Raw genomic sequence first — 18,796 nt, 5'->3', positions numbered from 1 at the left:
CCATCCAAATGTCTTCACGTCAAAAGCGCTGTAGGGGTGGCTACTCTGTTGTGACATAACCCTTTTGAATCTCAGAGGCCAGTGCCTAATTAGGTAATATAACGAGAAATAGTTTTGGCGAAGCTATTTTCAGTGCCAAAAGATGTCTGACTGCTGTTCCAACAGTGGTACATGTACAGCAAACTCCGCTATTTGCATTAATTTCATTTACAGTATACATTCATTGTTCTCTGGGGCTTGGCCACCTACTGAGCTGAATGTCCCATTTTCGAAAGTTACTTCCACCGATGATTAATTATTAACGATAAAAGTTTTGTTTCTAATTAACATTTTCAAAGTACCTGTTCATAAGGAAATTAAATTTACAAATATACTGATGGGCAAGACGTGGCTTTCACATTTTAAAGAAATGTCAAGCCCCAAAAATTTGATTGCACATATTAATGCAGATGTTCAAGATGGTGCAAATAAGCCGAAGTGCACTTCCTGGAATGTTGAGTTTAGTAGGAGTGTGCGAGGCCTGCATTCTAAAACTCCCAGGATTAAAAAAATCCCGACGTTTATAGTACCAAGAGAGTGTCAGTGGTTCAACGGAACACGACAAAGTTAAAATTAACATTTTAGTGGACAGCAAAGTGGCTAAATGCACTTTGGAAAGAAATAATTTTTGTTTGTTTTTGTTGAAAAAACAACATTTCAGACGCTGGCTCTGCTGCCATTATCCTGTAACACTAAAAAAACTAATTTGCTGCACCCACTGGATGCAGCTTGTCTCAATTCCCAGAAAATATCCAAAAACATGTATCAAGTGAACAACAAAACTTTGTGATGATGAAATAATTGTGAATTGTTGAAGACGTAGCCCCTCCGCTTTGTATTCTGGATGTCCTGTGCTCAAGTATTGGACTGCAGATGAGCTGTCCTGGTTTTTGTTACTTCCTCCAGGTATCTGCAGGCGTAGTACCTTCAGATAAATCACAGATTTATATCATTTTCACCGAGTGTCAAAATTTAACTTGGGCTAGTGATGACATGAGTTACCTGAACCATTGTCACATTATATACTGCGAAACTTTTTGATGGACTTTAAGCCCTCCATTTTACAATTCTTAGACATGATGTTAAGGCAAATGTTAAAAGTATTCTTGTGATAAATAGTTGAGTTAATTGAATCATGTATAGTTACAACTCATGTTAGAAAAATTATTATAAGAATGACTATTTCAGACATTAAATTTCAGAAACTGAATCCAGGCATTGCTATTATTACAGACAAGTGAATAATTTAGGAAAATACGGAACATCTCTTCAGTTAATTAGTTTTCGGATTTTCTCTTTTGTGTTCTATAAAAAATTAACTAAAATCTATGCAGTTATATATAGTTGTGAGCTTTTAATTTGGGCCATTTGGAAAGTAACAGTTGCTTTGTGGAAATTGAATCCAATTCAACACAAGAGCTTAGTTTCTGCTTACTACTGAATGCTGTAACTGTGAGCCTGAAATGTAAGTGGAAGGCCAGAAAGTCACCAACATACGACACACAACATCGCTAACATGAAAACAAATTTAAAGTTGCTAGGTTACAGGTTCAGATTGAAATGGCAGGATTTGTAAGAGGGAACTTCTTGGAAAGCTAAATACTGAATGCATTTAAAGCTGTGAATGAGGATTTGGTGACCAGGAAATTATTTAAAATTATCAGGTTCATCCTGTTTGACCAAGGAAAGATGCATTACTAGATTCACGAATACAACTCTGTGGTCATACATCTAAGGCACATTAAATGTTATTTCAACAACAATATAATGAAACACCCTGTTCCAACTCTGTCATCTTTTAAATGGGGGGTGGAGGGTGTGGAGTCGCATAGGGTGTGTCACCAAGCAAGCTACCACAGCTGTAATTTTAGTAGGTTCCCTGTAACAAGAAATCCAAGAACGCTAAAATTGTTTTAATATGTGTTTGGGTAATTATTGAAATAACACGCACATTACAATCTGCATTCATGGTCATTTAAATCGTAACTCAGTAATGTTCCAAAATTTAAGAAATTTGCTTGCCGAATTTGAACGTTAAGCATTGAAGGAAAATTCTCACAGCGTACAGAGGTATAACGCCTGTCGTCATAATCGGCTCTTTTTAAATTCTAAATTGGAAGCATAACAAATACGTATGTGTTTTCAAAATCAGTCACGAGCATGTGATAAAATAATTCAACCCCACAATGTGTTCTTGTACCCAATCGGTAATAGTCTCTAGAAACCTCTAATTAGATCACTTGGTGCGGAATGATTTTCTGCATATGGACACTTGTTCTCGACTCTACTACTTATTTAGCCGTGTCTTCTTTTTTATTTTTAAGTTTCATTTCTACTTCCCGGCATCTTAAAGCCAGGTCCACACTGACGCATACTGCCACAACATAACAGCGTATCGTTATATGGAACGCGAAAATGTGGACCCAGGTTTGTGCTCCAAATATTTAACACAGTAAAGTCAATGAAATTGGGCCCAACGCATTGCGTGGCTCAGGGGGTGCGGACACTTTAGACGCCCAGCATGAGAACGGCACCGAATAGTCAGGTGTTTGGGAAACCGAACGTAGTCATTGATTGTATATAGTACTAACCAGATGGCTAACCGAACCCGAAGGTTCATCACCGAATAAACCAAAGCCCTCCACCTGACCCTGTCCTGGGCTAACAAATTCCAGTCTCCTTCAACTCCTGTCTCCAATAGATCCCGCCGGACATTATCCTCCCATCTACGTCTAGGTCTCCCCAGCGTTCTCTTCCCCTCACGCTACCCAACCAATACCCGGTGCACAGCTCTTGTCCCATTCATGCGCGCTACACGCCCAGCCCATCTCATTCTTCTCGATTTAATCACCCTGTTAATATTGGGGGAGGTTTACACATTTTTAAGCTCATAATTTTGCAGTTTTCTCCATGCCCCATCGTCTTCACACCTAGGACCAAATATCATCCTATTCTCAAACACCTGCAATCTCCCTCAGAGTGCGACACCATGTTTCGCACCCATACAAGACAACAGGAAAAATTATTCTTTCGTATACTTTAAAATTCAGGTTCTAAGAAATCAGACGGGAAGTCAGAATATTTTCAACTGAGAAGTAGCAAGCATTTGCATGTAGTACATTATATATGTATGTATATATATATATATATATATACATACACGAGGTGCGATCGGAAAGTTTCAAGACTGCGCGTATAAAAACCCGTACACTTATCTCAGGTATTAAATTCATCCATCACCCTCGAAGTAGTTCCCCTGGGAGTGAACACAACGATCCCAGCGTCGCTGCCAAGCCTGGAAGCATCCCTGGAAATCTTTCTTTGTCACCATCTGCGATTCTGCCTGAATCTGTTCTATCGTCTCAAATCTCCTTCCCTTTAGCTGAATTTTCATCTTTGGGAAGAGGCAGAAGTCACACGGAGGTAAGTCCGGCGAATAAGGAGGGTGCGGGATGACGGCCATGGTGTTTGAGGCGAAAAACTGCCGAACTTTGAGGGCGGTGTGCGCTGGCGCGTTGTCATAATGCGTCGCATGTGGAGTTCTTCCTTTAGAACAGCTGACAGGTCCCATAGCCTATCCCAACAATGTCGCACAAGTCGTTGATAGTACGACGTCGATCTTCGTGAATGGCCTGCCGAATCTTCGTAACATTTTCGGGCGTTATGCTCGAAGATGGTCGTCCAGAATTCTCGTCATCATCGACAGAGGTTCGGCCATTTTTAAAACGTGAATGCCACACAAAATATTGTGCACGACCCATTGCGGACTCCCCAAATGCTTGCGTTAGCATTTCATAGGTTCCGCAGCCGTTTTGGCGAGTCTTTGGCAAAATTTGATCCACACTCTTTGTTCATGAAAATCCGCAATCGCAGGAGGGTCGGTGTAATGCACTACCAAAACGCCCGTAACTAAGAAACAAATGTTGATTCGATGATGCCGGCTGGCACATTGATTAACTATGAATGTAGGCCGCACCCCCTAGCGCCAGAAGCTCGTACTACATCCGGTTCGCCCTCTATTGACACAGTCTTGAAACTTTCCGATCGCATCTCGTATATATGATCCGTGCAAACGAGAATCCTTTTACTTGTGTATATGTTGGCAGAAATGTGTCCATTCCATATCGTTTGTTTGTTATTGTTATTTACTGCGCACTTAATTTCTACTCAAGTTTGCTGTGATTCTTTCTTTCCTTCTGTGTATGTTTTGTAGTCTGTTAATTCAATTGTGTTTAATTTAGCCAACATTATTTTAAACATTTAATTTTACTTTGGAGTCTTCCTTCATTTGGGATCTACATTTATTTTTCCCAGTAGTTATCCCCCAGGCGTGATAATCGTATTTGAAGGTGTCTTCTGTTTTTATATGTATTTTTAAGATGTGTTTATTTTCATAACCTTTGTAGTTGAGCACGTGGGGCGAGTTAATGTGGTTGTGTACATATAATGGGCGGTTGGAGGTTTCGATTATACACTTTCATAGTTCCTTTTTTTGCCAGCAAACATTTAAAAAATCTCACAAAGTGTGTATTTATATATTTTCGACGTGTAAAATCTATCTCGACAGTGTGCTCTGAGATGTGTACGAGTTTGTTTGTCGTATCTATTAAATTTTCCTATAATAATGGTGTGATTAAACACTTTAATGTCAGCTTATTTCGTTTCAGGACCTAGCAAATTTTCCAAGTTTTATCAGTTATCACAGATAAAAAGGTGTATCACTGATTCTTGTCAGTACTTTCATACATAACCCTCAAATCAAGATGAGTGATGAACATGTTTTACACTTGCAAAAGGATATCCAGTTTGTTACAAGAATTCCAAAAATTATACTGCAGAGAGTTGAAGAAATATTTCCATCTCTGAATGCGACCTTGGTGAGTGTTTAAGTTTGTGTGCACAGAAATGAATGTTACAAAAAATTCCAAAAGAAAGTTATATTTTATGACAAGCAACTGTTATTTTGAAATTGTCATCTTCTCAGTTTTACAATATAAATTGTGCACATTAAAGTGGTTTAGTGCAGCATTTGTCAACCTCCGGTACACGTACCAATGTTGAGTAGTACTAAAAACTAAGTAAGAAAATAAAAAGATAATATCAACATAAATAGGTTTTTCCAGACCACATTTGGTTAGTGGTACATTTAATGTGTTAAATTAGAATTAGTGGTATGCCAGCAAAAAAGGGTGAGAACCCCCGGTTTAGTGTGTTCATATGACATCAGACGTTTATAACTTCCAGCATGGATATGCTTTGTAATACTGCATATGGAGTCAATGCACAAGAGATGTATATAATCTCAAATACATGTGTTATTTATAATATTTCTGCAGAATGTTGATACAATCAAAGTAGAAAATCAGGATGCCCCAGGTGAAGAAGATTCCGTTGATGTGAAAACTGAAGAGGTTTACATACCATCAGCATGTTGCATAATTAAAACAGAACCTGAGGTAGAGTTTCTCCTTTTCAGATGTGTTTTTATAGTTTGTGCACATCCATGCATGTGCTTATGTTTTTGCAGTACAAGTTAAAAATGTGACACCCAAAACAGAATGTTTACAGTAGTTTCATTTACATCGAAATAATATATTTACTCACAAAATAGTTAAAAAAACAACATATGTGCAGCTTTATAATTTTGTTCTGCTGTAGTTTTCTAGTGGCCCAATCCTGTCCGAACAGAAATTGCATAGTCTTAATTGAGTAACGTATGAGTACGTATTGTCATTTGAATTTACGAAGTGGCAACATGAGTGAGGTAAAGAGTAATACAAAATATTTCAAAGCGAGTAATAAAAGTGGGCCTGTGACAAGAATAATTAAAAACAAAGTATTGAAATGTATTGCAGATTCAAAATAAGTTATGTATTCATAATTGTAGAGACTAAATTGATATATGACATTTGTAATTTGCCTGTCCAGCTTCCCATCTGATGCTGACATTTCTAAATTCTTGGTAAAAGGGCAAAATTAATTAATTTAATGAATTAGTATCTTATATGAAATGTTCTACTACTCAAAAATAGAGCTTGGATGAAAATGTAATGGTTTAAAGAAAAAGGTCCATATATGGGGATTAAATGCAAGATGCTTGTGTAAGAGGCTGTGTACGTATTACGGCATTAGTGCAGTAAGATGCAATTGAGCAATGGAAGGTTAATGAGTTTCATAAAGGTGCACAACATGGCAACAGTTTATGTTCTGGAAATTAGTGAGGAATTATCATGAGCTACCATTTTGTCCTGAAAATAATTAGTGTAAATTTGCAGGCATGCAGTGTTGTAATTCTGAAGTCCTGAAATTATGATATCAGAAGTTTGCAAGTTTCAGTCTGGAACCTGCCACTGTAAATACTCTCTCCTGTTTTGTGTGTGTGTGTTTGGTGCACAAGAAAAGTGCCATCTAACAGAATTATGTTGAATTCATAATTTTACAGCAGGAAATTGATATGATCAAAGTAGAAAATAATGTGGATGTTCTGAGTGAAGAAGATCCCATTGGTTTCAAAACTGACGAGGTTTGCATTCCATCAACATTTTCTGTAAAGAATGCCAAACCCAAGGTAAGCGTTGGTTTCAGCTCATTTCTGTGATTATTATTTGTGTGTGTATGTATGTACATACAAATCTGAACATGCTTAGAGGGCTTTCATTTGCATGAAATGGTTACAAAGAAACAACGTTTCTTCAGCTTAATAATGTTGCAGTTTTGTGCTCTGAACTGGATCACATTGCATGGTTCAAAGTGAATAGTCTATTCATTATCTTCACCTACTAAGTGATAACAATCGGACATAGTTGTAAAGAATGTCTATTCCATTTCATATAATGAGAGGGAATAGCATTGACTGATTCATGTGTGGTGGTTCTACAGAACTGCACGGATTCACCGAAAGATGTACCTGGTTCAGATACTGAGACATGTCACGATGGATATGAATTTGTCCGTGTAAAGACTGAGGATGTCACAGATATAGAAGAGGAAGAGTACCCTGTGCTAATAGCATGTCCAGTAATAAAGGCTGAACCTGAGGTATGTTTATATAATAGAACTGTGATAGAAAGTCGTTTGTGTATCGGATATCTGTATTAAACAACGTGCTATGGAAAGAGGGGCGAGAAAAGAAATTTGACTGTCATCAGCAGTCTGAACTGGCATATTTACCACATTTTGCTATCTCAGTGAGAAAAAAAATATGTTGACCACCAAGGTCAGGTGCAGACCTCATACAGAATGACAACTAAATTAACTGATGCCCCAGCACTCAAGGTCTGAGTATGGTATCAAATTAAAGATGTTTCAAGTTCCAAGGGCCCCACAACATGTGTATAGTCTGCCACAGTAATCTTGTGACTAGCGTGGTGAGGAGGTGGGGTGAAGGAGGAAAGACAGCATCTGTCTTTAATGCTTCAGACTTCCTGGATTCCTTGCAAGTCGCAAGATTACAGTCGCGTACTGTACATACTTCACTGAACAAACAGTTTAGACTAATATTGGCAGTTTATGATTTTTGTAGCATTTGTAGTACATCTTCCGCTAAATTCTGGTTGTGTAATGGGATTTGGTAAAAGACAATTCTAATAATGTAATAGCAATTGACATCATGTACACCTTGCTTTCAAAGTCATTCTTATTTATTTATAGTCTATTTAACAACACTTTCTAGTAGCATCAAGTCAGTCTTCTTCTTATTATTTTTATCATAATTTTCTTTAACAGAGTCCTGTGAATGAACATCAGCTTAAACATGAAGGGCGTTCATTTTCCTGTAATGTGTGCAACAAATCATTCAGTCTGAATAGTGGTCTGAAGAGACATCAACGACTACACAGTGGTGAGCGTCCTTATACCTGTGATATTTGCAAAAAATCATTTGGGCGGAGGAGTGATCTGAAGAGACATCAACACATACACAGTGGAGAGCGTCCTTATACCTGTGATGTGTGCAGTAAATCATTCAGTGAAAGGGAACACCTGAAAACACATCTGCGCATACATAGTGGGGACCGGCCACATTCTTGTGGCGTGTGTAACAAATCATTCAGTACAAAGAGAGTTCTGAAAATACATCTGCGCATACACAGTGGTGAGCAGCCTTATTTCTGTGATGTATGCCATAAATCATTCAGTACTGGGGAACAGCTGAAAAAACATCAATATATACATAGTGGAGACCGTCCATTTGCATGTGATGCATGTAATACATCATTCAGTCAGAAGAGTCATTTGAAGATACATCAACGCATACACAGTGGTGAGCGTCCTTATACCTGTGATGTGTGCAATAAATCATTCAGCAGAAAAGGGGATCTGACGATACATCAACGCATACACAGTAGTGAGCGTCCTTATTCCTGTGACGTGTGCAATAGGTCATTCAATAGGAAGGGGGACCTGAAAACACATCAGCGTATACACAGTGGTGTGCGTCTGTATTCCTGTGTTGTGTGTAATAAGTCATTCAGTCGGAAGAGTCATTTGAAGGAACATCAACGCATACATACTGGAGAATGTCCATATTCGTGTGATGTGTGTAATAAATCATTTGGGCGGAGGAGTGTTCTGAAGAGACATCAACTCATACATAGTGAAGAAGGCCCCAATGTCTTGTGAAGTGTATAATAAATCATTTGGGCGGAGGAGTTATCTGAAGAAACATCAAAACATGCATGGTGAGGAGCACCCAAATCCTGTGATATAATTAATAATTCAATTGGAGTAGTTGTCCGAAGAGACGTTAAAGCATCATGATCTGAATAATCATCGGTGATGTATAGTATGTGGTGTGAATGGAGAAATGTGTTGCAGCAAAGAAGAAAGGTTTGGTTAAAAAACTAGTGAAACTGAAGTGCTTTAAGGATTCCAGCAAAACTTACATTAGTTTTTATGAACACACTTGTGTAAAAATAGATTTCTTGAGTTTAGATGATTTTTTACAGAAAAAGTATTTTGAATTTTAGAAGTAGATAATTATTGATCATTCAGTCACTTCGGTTATGGCCGAGACTCATTTGTTCATTTGGTTAATGGCTGATCAGTATGTTGTGTTATAAAAGGCTTCACCATTTCAGTCTCCCGAGTTATGTGTAGAAAGAAGGAATTAGAAGTGTGTGAAGCATCTCGTGTCTGACCAGCCACTGACCAAAAATAAGAGATTTTTGAGCCTGAATCCAGTGAACAGGTTCTTATTCAACATTGTTCTTTTTTTACATTAATGAATCAACAAAATTAAATAAGTCATAATCACTCTTCATTATGTTTTGTCCAACTTGTGTTAATTTTATTCAGATTTGCAGAGCTATTCAGTTTCACAATTTATTCTAAAGAATTTAATTTTGTGTGAGGTCCACTGTGTATATATTGGTGTGATCATAACTCCTGTCTAAAAAAATTCTATGGGAAGACTGACCACCTCGCCTTTTTCGTCTTCACTGTCCTTTAACCTTATTATGAGGAAGACTGTTGCAGTGAAGTCGTTTCTGGTTTGTAGGAAATATCACTTCATGAGATTAAAGTAAAATGTGCTGAAATCTCATCAATTGTGTTGCACGAAGATAATTCGTGTCATGAGATACAATTGTCCACTGAGTAATAAAAAGTTGTAGTCAGAAATACTATTTTAATTTACAAATACAGTCAGAAAGCTTAATTTAAAACCACACACACAACATATTGAACAGACGGAAGCTTGAGAGGTGAATATATAACAGTCATCAAAAGAAAGAAACACTGACAACTTTCATTATAATTACTGTATGTAACTTGTATTTATTTCATAATTATGTATTTGTATTAGTTATTCCTCAATATTAGATCAGAAACTGAAACTTGTACTCTGTTTAAAATATTCATAAATATCTGAGCATACATTTTATATTTCACCCTCTGGTCCATCCTACATTCCATCCAAATGTCTTCACGTCAAAAGAGCTGTAGGGGTGGCAACTCTGTTGTGACCTAACCCTTTGAATCTCAGAGGCCACTGCCTAATTAGGTAATATAACGAGAAAGAGTTTTGGCGAATCTATTGTCAGTTCCAAAAGATGTCTGACTGCTGTTCCAACAGTGGTACATGTACAGCAAACTCCTGTATTTGCATTAATTTCATTTACAGTATACATTCATTGTTCTCTGGGGCTTGGCCACCTACTGAGCTGAATGTCCCATTTTCGAAAGTTACTTCCACCGATGATTAATTATTAACGATACAAGTTTTGTTTCTAATTAACATTTTCAAAGTACCTGTTCATAAGGAAATTAAATTTAGAAATATACTGATGGGCAAGACGTGGCTTTCACATTTTAAAGAAATGTCAAGCCCCAAAAATTTGATTGCACATATTAATGCAGATGTTTAAGATGGCGCAAATAAGCCGAAGTGCACTTCCTGGAATGTTGAGTTTAGTAGGAGTGTGCGAGGCCTGCATTCTAAAACTCCCAGGATTAAAAAAATCCCGACGGTTATAGTACCAAGAGAGTGTCAGTGGTTCAACGGAACACGACAAAATTGAAATTAACATTTTAATGGACAGCAAAGTGGCTAAATGCACTTTGGAAAGAAATATATTTGTGTTTGTTTTTGTTGAAAAAACAACATTTCAGACGCTGGCTCTGCTGCCATTATCCTGTAACACTATAAAAACTAATTTGCTGCACCCACTGGATGCAGCTTGTCTCAATTCCCAGAAAATATCCAAAAACATGTATCAAATTAACAACAAAACTTTGTGATGATGAAATAATTGTGAATTGTTGAAGACGTAGCCCCTCCGCTTTGTATTCTGGATGTCTTGTGCTCAAGTATTGGACTGCAGATGGGCTGTCCTGGTTTTTGTTAGTTCCTCCAGGTATCTGCAGGCATAGTACCTTCAGATAAATCACAGATTTATATCATTTTCACTGACTGTCAAAATTCAACTTGGGCTAGTGATGACATGAGTTACCTGAACCATTGTCACATTATAGACTGCGAAACTTTTTGATGGACTTTAAGCCCTCCATTTTACAATTCTTATACATGATGTTAAGGCAAATGTTAAAAGTATTCTTGTGATAAATAGTTGAGTTAATTGAATCATGTATAGTTACAACTCATGTTAGAAAAATTATTATAAGAATGACTATTTCAGACATTAAATTTCAGAAACTGAATCCAGGCATTGCTATTATTACAGACAAGTGAATAATTTAGGAAAATACGGAACATCTCTTCAGTTAATTAGTTTTCGGATTTTCTCTTTTGTGTTCTATAAAAAATTAACTAAAATCTATGCAGTTATATATAGTTGTGAGCTTTTAATTTGGGCCATTTGGAAAGTAACAGTTGCTTTGTGGAAATTGAATCCAATTCAACACAAGAGCTTAGTTTCTGCTTACTACTGAATGCTGTAACTGTGAGCCTGAAATGTAAGTGGAAGGCCAGAAAGTCACCAACATATGACACATGACATCGCTAACATGAAAATAAATTTAAGGTTGCTAGGTTACAGGTTCAGATTGAAATGGTAGGATTTGTAAGAGGGAACTTTTTGGAAAGCTAAATACTGAATGCATTTAAAGCTGTGAATGAGGATTTGGTGACCAGGAAATTATTTAAAATTATCAGGTTCATCCTGTTTGGCCAAGGAACGATGCATCCCCATAATTTCTAAATTATCATATTCACGAATACAACTCTGTGGTCACAAAACAGAGGTCTGACAGAAGTTTATATGATCACACTTCCATTGGTTGGCCAAAATATCTAAACGTTTTTTCATCATTCTGAACATTTTTGGTCACCTTGTCAAAATTATCAATTCTGTACATTCATGGAAGCAAATAATTGGCACTTTTATGAGTACGACAGAGTGTCACTATTATGAAACTAAAACAATCCCCCTTGCCCGTGTTTTTTAAAGACCACCTATTAATGTCATCATGTTGTCTGCAAGGAATTGTCCAAATTACCTGAATGCTATTAATCAAAATCGATGGATGACATCTTCGTAAAATACTGCCCAGACATTTTCATTATAATTTCCAGGTCATTTATCTGCATAAGTCGACTCTCCTATTCAAATCCTCACAACCAATGGAATCAAAAATTGTACCTGGAGAAAATAAGACACACGAACACGTGTCAACAGGCGTCGCGAAATAACATTTCAACGTTTAAAGAACAATTAACATGGGCAAATCACGAATTATAACCGCACACAGACGGAACAGTGTGACCAAAATGGGCGGTCTTCCGTCAAAGTAAAACCGAACACCAATTTCGGGAGTGCATCGTTCTTTGTTACACCCGCTCGCCACGTTGAGGCACAGGATATGAGCGGGTCCTGTAACACACAAACAAACAAAACGACTTCTGTAAGAACGGTTCAACAATCATTCATTGGAAGTAAGAACACGAACGCAGAAAACTTACCTGTGTTGTTTGTTGACCCCCATGGCTCATCTCTTCTGCTGTGCGCACGCGCAGAGTTCAGTAGCCATTTATGACGACGAACAGCTGAGAGCAGGATTTGCTCACTGCAGTTGTCCGTTTTGACAAGCGCAACATTCGAAGTGACACGACTGTAGGGCATCCACTTTGGCGAATGAAAACGCAGAAGGCTTATCGAACTCACAATCATCGACTAAAATTTGTCGTGATTTTACGATGTCGCAATAAGATCGGTAATGAAACGAGAACACGAAAGCACTTGCTTTGTAGTAGACGGTCGCGTTTGCTCAAGACAAAATTCATATTTATCGCGCTGGAATGATGGGTCACTGAATCGAAAATCGAAACGTCGGAAACGAGGACCAAACAACGTCGAACCTCTCTCACTTACCTTTATTCTGTCACTTACCTTTTGTCCCGTGGAAGAAGTTCGCCGTCCTGAAGAAGGAAGGGAAAAAAACAGCAACACGGATTCGCGGCCCGGAACAACAATCGAAACTCTTAATTTGTTCAAACCAAAGCGCATTATTCCGTCGGCGAAGTTTTCGTTCATGTAAAATCCTAACTCCGGCGCGAATTCCGCGATTCTCGCTGACAAATGAAACGTAAAATGTTCGTGTAACTGATCTGCGTTCGACAACGCTGAATTACGCTTTATGCTTCACTCATGTAATCCGTTTCTTAAGAAGAAACACAATCGATGTCTTTCTCTAACGTCGAATAACCTGTAATTGAGTTCACAGAATAAAACACACAACAAAACATAATATTTCTCTTCAGAATTCAGTATTCAATATTCCTGATAATAAATAACCTTACAGATTCAGACAAATCTTTCAGCACTGAAGCGAAAGACTGAATAACCAAAATACGTATTTTGTACTTTACTGAATCTTTTTCCTTGCAATGCGAGTTATTCAAAGGAAGAGAATGCAAAAGTTTCTTTTTTCCTCTCTCCTTCTCGCATTGATTTCATTGGTCGTGCCGACCGAACCTGTCAAGTTGTGCACCCTGAGATAAAAAAAACACACACAGAAATATCAAACCCTCCTAACTGAACGTCCATTGCCATGGACACAAAAGCTAAGTTCACGCGACCTAACATGGGCACCTAACGGGGAGGGCAGGGAGGACACTTACAAACTATAAAAAAAAGTATACAGTGCACAGGGTGGCCAACTTGACCTTAACCTAACATGCCCTCAGTCGTGGCGGGCGCCGCGTCAAATACAAGTTACCTGGCACGGACCGACGTGGTTATCGTTGGCAACCTGGGGCCTGGCTGCTCTGATAAGACCGTGCCGATGCTATGGCGTACAAGATTTGCCGCAAGCACCCAGCCCATCCTCCAGCGGATGGGTCCTCGTCCACTAGGGGTTCGGCCGACACTGGTTTGGTTTTAACTTTACTGTTTGCGCGTTGCTCCTCTTGCCATGGTCCCTGGATCGAAGTCTCTCGTTGGCACAACCACAAACACTCAGAGAGCCGTTTCACTCACACACAGACTTTACACCCTCCCGAAATTCTGAGCCAAGAACACCACCTAATCTTTACTAAACACTAAACACTTCGAAATCCCTGACGAGTAAATATCACCTATATTTCCTGGTTTATCGAAAATCGTAACGCAATGACCAGAGCCTGCCTGCCAGTAATATTCCGCGCGAGTTAATTACGAAATTTCGACATGTCTGTTAGTTCGCGATGAATGCGGTCGCCATCGAATTCGGCAAGTTACATGATCGTGTAACATGGCCTTTTAGTGTGAGAACATCACAGCCATAAATAAATCAATATGGTTACGATTGGCTAGACATTTAGACAGCATACATTACACGATGCGTATAAAATATGAGCTTTGGGGGGGGGGGGGCTCTTCAATGGACAGGCAAACAATTTTAAAAAGATTTGTTGCTGATGTCTGCAAATCTCAGTTTAACAATAACAAAACAGTTCAGATGCCGCGCTCCGTCCAACACAGGTTGCAATCATAAGCTCCTCTGATCAAAAACCTTCTCCTCTTTGCCTGTTTTCGTGATTTTATTCAGATTCACATAGCAATCGTAACAGAAGACGGCTGTCCGACGTGTGAACGATGAATTATTTAAAGCTGCCGTTTCAAAGTTTTCATCTTTTCTAGCGCAACACAAATTATAAACTAAAGGAACATCTACTACGTAAGTTCATCCTCTAGAGTAACTTAAATTATTCTCCACTCGAAGCATGATGTTGAACGACTTATTAACTAATCCCTAGACTATATGACAACGATGTATCAGTTGAAGGAGTTTCTTTCCTGTGATTACATCAAGAAGGCCACGCCCAAGGAATTTGAACCTAGCACAAAACTTTGACACAGAAACACGTGACACGAGCTAAGGGGCCTCGGAGTGGAGGAGAATATTATTAAAACGGAGTTAAGATCCGAATTTAAATTAAATGGTTCGGACTAGGGGAAGAATTTCGGTTTTTCTGGTGACGAGAATGAACTTCCGTGTTCTTTTGTGGCAGTGAATTTCCCGAAAACGTTATAATGTATGAAGACGTGAAAGAGAATCGAGAAGTCGAAACAGGGCTCTGTCTCATGGGACAGAGAGCCTCAGCGTCAAGATGTAACATTTTAAGAGCTCCTATTGAAAAAACGCACGAGAAATGTCAGGATAAGATAACACCTTATATGGAAGCTGTGACCAATATTCGGAAACTTCGCTGTGGTAATTATGGCGGAAGAAACCTGTTGGCAACTTCAGAACAAAACACTTTACATAGAAGGTTCTGTCCAACTACCCCTCACACGTAACATATTCAGCGATATTTTTAATATTATCATTCTCGTGTTTATAATCTTTGAATGTGTGTTTGGGGATGCCTTTGGTCCCATTTATTTACTCTCTTGATTTCGATTGAAATTCATTCTTAAGCTCTTTCAATAAACGAAATTTAAAATTTGTTTAAATTCAAAGAAACAACAGATGACAGGAGGCACACATGAACGTACAAATCATGAAAAGTTAGTGTTTGCCGGCTATCCTGACAGAAGGAAACCCCCACATGCAAATTAAGTAAGAAAGAAAGAAAGAAAGAAAGAAAGAAAGAAAGAATAGCTTTGTTATTGTGTTAGTCATGCAGAAGGGTGCACGATTCATGTGTGGAATCTGCCATCAAATAATTTTACATCAAAGTCTGACGTCATCTCAATGTTTAATATACGTGACGTCATTATCTCTGCCAGAATTATATACGTGTTAATAATAACTGCAGCAGCCGATTTAACAGTTACTGCTCTTACTCAGTCACAACCTAACAACCTTGGCTACAATGGGGAATAATATGTTGGTGCAGGCTAACATGTTTTAAGTTTTGTACAAATCCTGAATACGACGAACCGAACTTTTTAAACACACTGTAATTTAGACTTCGTAGACGAGTAAAAAACGTGCATAGGATTACTGACTCTAGGGATAATGGGAATATTTTCCACAAGAGTGCAGGAAATGATGTAAAGAAAATGGTGAGATGTAACAACTCATTTAACGTGTCGACCTTAAGGTTCCTATAGGCTATGTGAATTACAAAGCCACTGGTCGACAGTAATTTTGTGTATGTGTTTAAAAGGCGACAAACAGATTTAATATTTTAGAAAAGTCGAAATTATTTCAAATTACGAAACTGTTACAACGTTTTTAGTGAACACTTCTTCATTGTTTCACACGACCTAATTTGCATACACCACGAACTACTTTCTACCCAACTACACAAACCAAAGTGAAGTAGCTTTTGGACGTGTCCCAGAACTTTTAGTTTGTTTCTATTAACACGAAATCACAATTAATTTCACGTGATCCATTTAATACAACTTAAGAACACTAGTTGCTTATTCTACAATACCAGATTCGTACGCTGTAGGCAAGAATCGACAGCAGGCAGGCTCTCACGTCTTACCACTACGAAGTCTAATGGCCCTCTGATATTACTACGCGATTAAAAAAAATGAAGAGCGGTTTCGCCCGTAAGATGTCACCCCACCTGACATCCAGTGACGGTTCAAGCTAAATCTAACAAACGGACGGCATTTAATGATCAAATCAACGCAGTAAGTGCAGACGTCACTAAATATATTTAGGACGCCTATTATTTGGGTTTTAAAATTCTACAAACACAAACAATTATATAAATTTTTAACCTGGGGTAAGTGACGTCACAACCAGACAAGCAAATGACGCGCCACGGTTCTCAGGCTATGCTAATATGTATCCCTCCGCTGTTACTAACCGAGTGCCCAATGTTTCATGCTTTTCAGCACAAAAGCATTCGTCCAAAACGCAAAATGTAGGCGTTTGTGACAGTGCATAAATTCCATTTACCAAATTTCGGGTCTTAAATAATCTAAACACAAGAGAATTATTGAACATACCTTTAATTGAAAACATCCAAGTTTCCCAGTTAAAATCTGAGGGTCCACAAAATTGAGCCATCGTAGGTTTAGCTTCATGAAATTCTGTAGCCATTATTTAGTCTTTGTATAAATGTATTCAGATACATTAGGACTGTTTTCGTCATGTTATAAGCTCTAGATTTAACTGCGAAACAAACTGTAGAACAGAATGCTTCTTGACAACGTAATAGTCGCTGAGCTATTCAAGAAATCTGACTCCATAGACTTCTGGAAAAGTATTCTAGACTTCCGTGGTTTGCCCTATTAGATCACAGCGCATGGAGCATTATATTTGTTATTGAAGCTGAGAACCAAGCAACGAACACACTAAGACAGTGAAGGACGCTGTCTTGCTGCTCTGGGTAACGTCAGGCAGCTAGCTACGCGCAGCTTGGGAACTGGGCGTTGTGGAATGGGGTTCATACTCGGCAGTTTACCGGTTTGAATCCAAGCTTGTATGCTCTGCTGTTGTACTTACTTACTGTGTTTTATGCGGAAACTATGGATAATAAAGACAGGTGGATGGACTTTCGGACAGATACATAGATAGAGATCTTCTCTGCCATAATCTTAAGCCTCAGAGGGGGTTCGAATCATTTATTATATGTATAAACATCCATTCATACATAAAAAATAAAGATGGAAACAGGAGTGTAATACATCTAAGGCACAGTAAATGTTATTTCAAAAACAATATAATGAAACACCCTGTTCCAACTCTGTCTTCTTTTAAATGGGGGGTGGAGGGTGTGGAGTCGCATAGGGTGTGTCACCAAGCAAGCTACCACAGCTGTAATTTTAATAGGTTCCCTGTAACAAGAAATCCAAGAACGCTAAAATTGTTTTAATATGTGTTTGGGTAATTATTGAAATAACACGCACATTACAATCTGCACTCATGGTCAGTTAAATCGTAACTCAGTAATGTCCCAAAATTTATGAAATTTGCACGTTAAGCATTGAAGGAAAATTCTGACAGCGTACAGAGGTATAACGCCTGTCGTCATAATCGGCTCTTTTTAAATTCTAAATTGGAAGCATAACAAATACGTATGTGTTTTCAAAATCAGTCACGAGCATGTGATAAAATAATTCAACCCCACAATGTGTTCTTGTACCCAATCGGTAATAGTCTCTACAAACCTCTAATTAGATCACTTGGCTAATAAAATATTCTCGGTGCGGAATGATTTTCTGCATATGGACACTTGTTCTCGACTCTACTACGTATTTAGCTGTGTCTTCTTTTTTATTTTTAAGTTTCATTTCTACTTCCCGTCCTCTTAAAGCCACTGGCGCATACTGCCACAACATAACAGTGTATCGTTATACGGAACGCGAAAATGTGGACCCAGGTTTGTGCTCCAAATATTTAACACAGTAATGTCAATGAAATTGGGCCCAACGCATTGCGTGGCTCAGGGGGTGCGGACACTTTAGACGCCCAGCATGAGAACGGCACCGAATAGTCAGGTGTTTGGGAAACCGAACGTAGTCATTGATTGTATATAGTAGTAACTAGATGGCTAACCTAACCCGAAGGTTCATCACCGAATAAACGAAAGCCCTCCACCGGACTCTGTCCTTGGCCAACAAAATCCAGTCTCCGTCAACTCCTATCTCCCATAGATTCCGCCGGACATATCCTCCCATCTACGTCTAGGTCTTCCCAGCGGTCTCTTGCCCTCAGGCTTCCCAACCAATACCCGGTGCACACCTTTTGTCACATCCATGCGCGCTACACGCCCAGCCCATCTCATTCTTCTCGATTTAATCACCCTGTTAATATTGGGGGAGGTTTACACATTTTTAAGCTCATCATTTTGCAGTTTTCTCCATGCCCCATCGTCTTCACACCTAGGACCAAATATCATCCTATTCTCAAA

General features: G+C 38.6%; 2 protein-coding genes across 9 annotated transcripts in view; one reads left to right on the top strand and one right to left on the bottom strand.

Annotated features, from left to right (window-relative positions):
• The window catches only part of LOC110840170 (uncharacterized), a 49,329-nt gene extending 39,451 nt beyond the window's left edge, over nucleotides 1-9,878 (top strand). Inside the window, exons 6-11 of the mRNA XM_087345355.1 lie at nucleotides 4,146-4,210; nucleotides 4,753-4,916; nucleotides 5,376-5,495; nucleotides 6,482-6,607; nucleotides 6,919-7,077; nucleotides 7,765-9,878. Coding sequence (XP_087201481.1) covers nucleotides 4,146-4,210; nucleotides 4,753-4,916; nucleotides 5,376-5,495; nucleotides 6,482-6,607; nucleotides 6,919-7,077; nucleotides 7,765-8,658 — 1,528 coding nt within the window. The 3' untranslated portion in view covers nucleotides 8,659-9,878. The remainder of the gene's footprint in view (nucleotides 1-4,145; nucleotides 4,211-4,752; nucleotides 4,917-5,375; nucleotides 5,496-6,481; nucleotides 6,608-6,918; nucleotides 7,078-7,764) is intronic.
• Nucleotides 1-13,098, bottom strand: part of LOC147874435 (uncharacterized) — a 46,558-nt gene extending 33,460 nt beyond the window's left edge. The window contains exons 1-3 of one of the 8 annotated variants that reach the window (XR_015534084.1): nucleotides 12,458-13,098; nucleotides 12,138-12,368; nucleotides 690-964 (exon numbers count right to left, since the gene is read on the bottom strand). Coding sequence is in view for 1 of the 8 variants with exons in the window: in XM_087344783.1 (XP_087200909.1) it covers nucleotides 12,199-12,368; nucleotides 12,458-12,665 (378 nt within the window). In the remaining 7 variants the exon portion in view is untranslated. Of the gene's footprint in view, nucleotides 1-689; nucleotides 965-9,644; nucleotides 12,369-12,457 lie in introns of those variants that run through there. The other 7 variants (XR_015534081.1, XR_015534083.1, XR_015534085.1 and 4 more) reach the window with 7 other exon arrangements.
• Nucleotides 13,099-18,796: the final 5,698 nt, after the last annotated feature.

Source organism: Zootermopsis nevadensis, unplaced genomic scaffold (assembly GCF_977971745.1).
Source record: "Zootermopsis nevadensis isolate Lab colony 2312 unplaced genomic scaffold, Znev_1.0 Znev_ptg000008l, whole genome shotgun sequence".
Taxonomy (NCBI): Eukaryota; Metazoa; Arthropoda; class Insecta; order Blattodea; family Termopsidae; genus Zootermopsis; species Zootermopsis nevadensis.
This window is presented reverse-complemented; position numbering and strand designations above follow the sequence as displayed.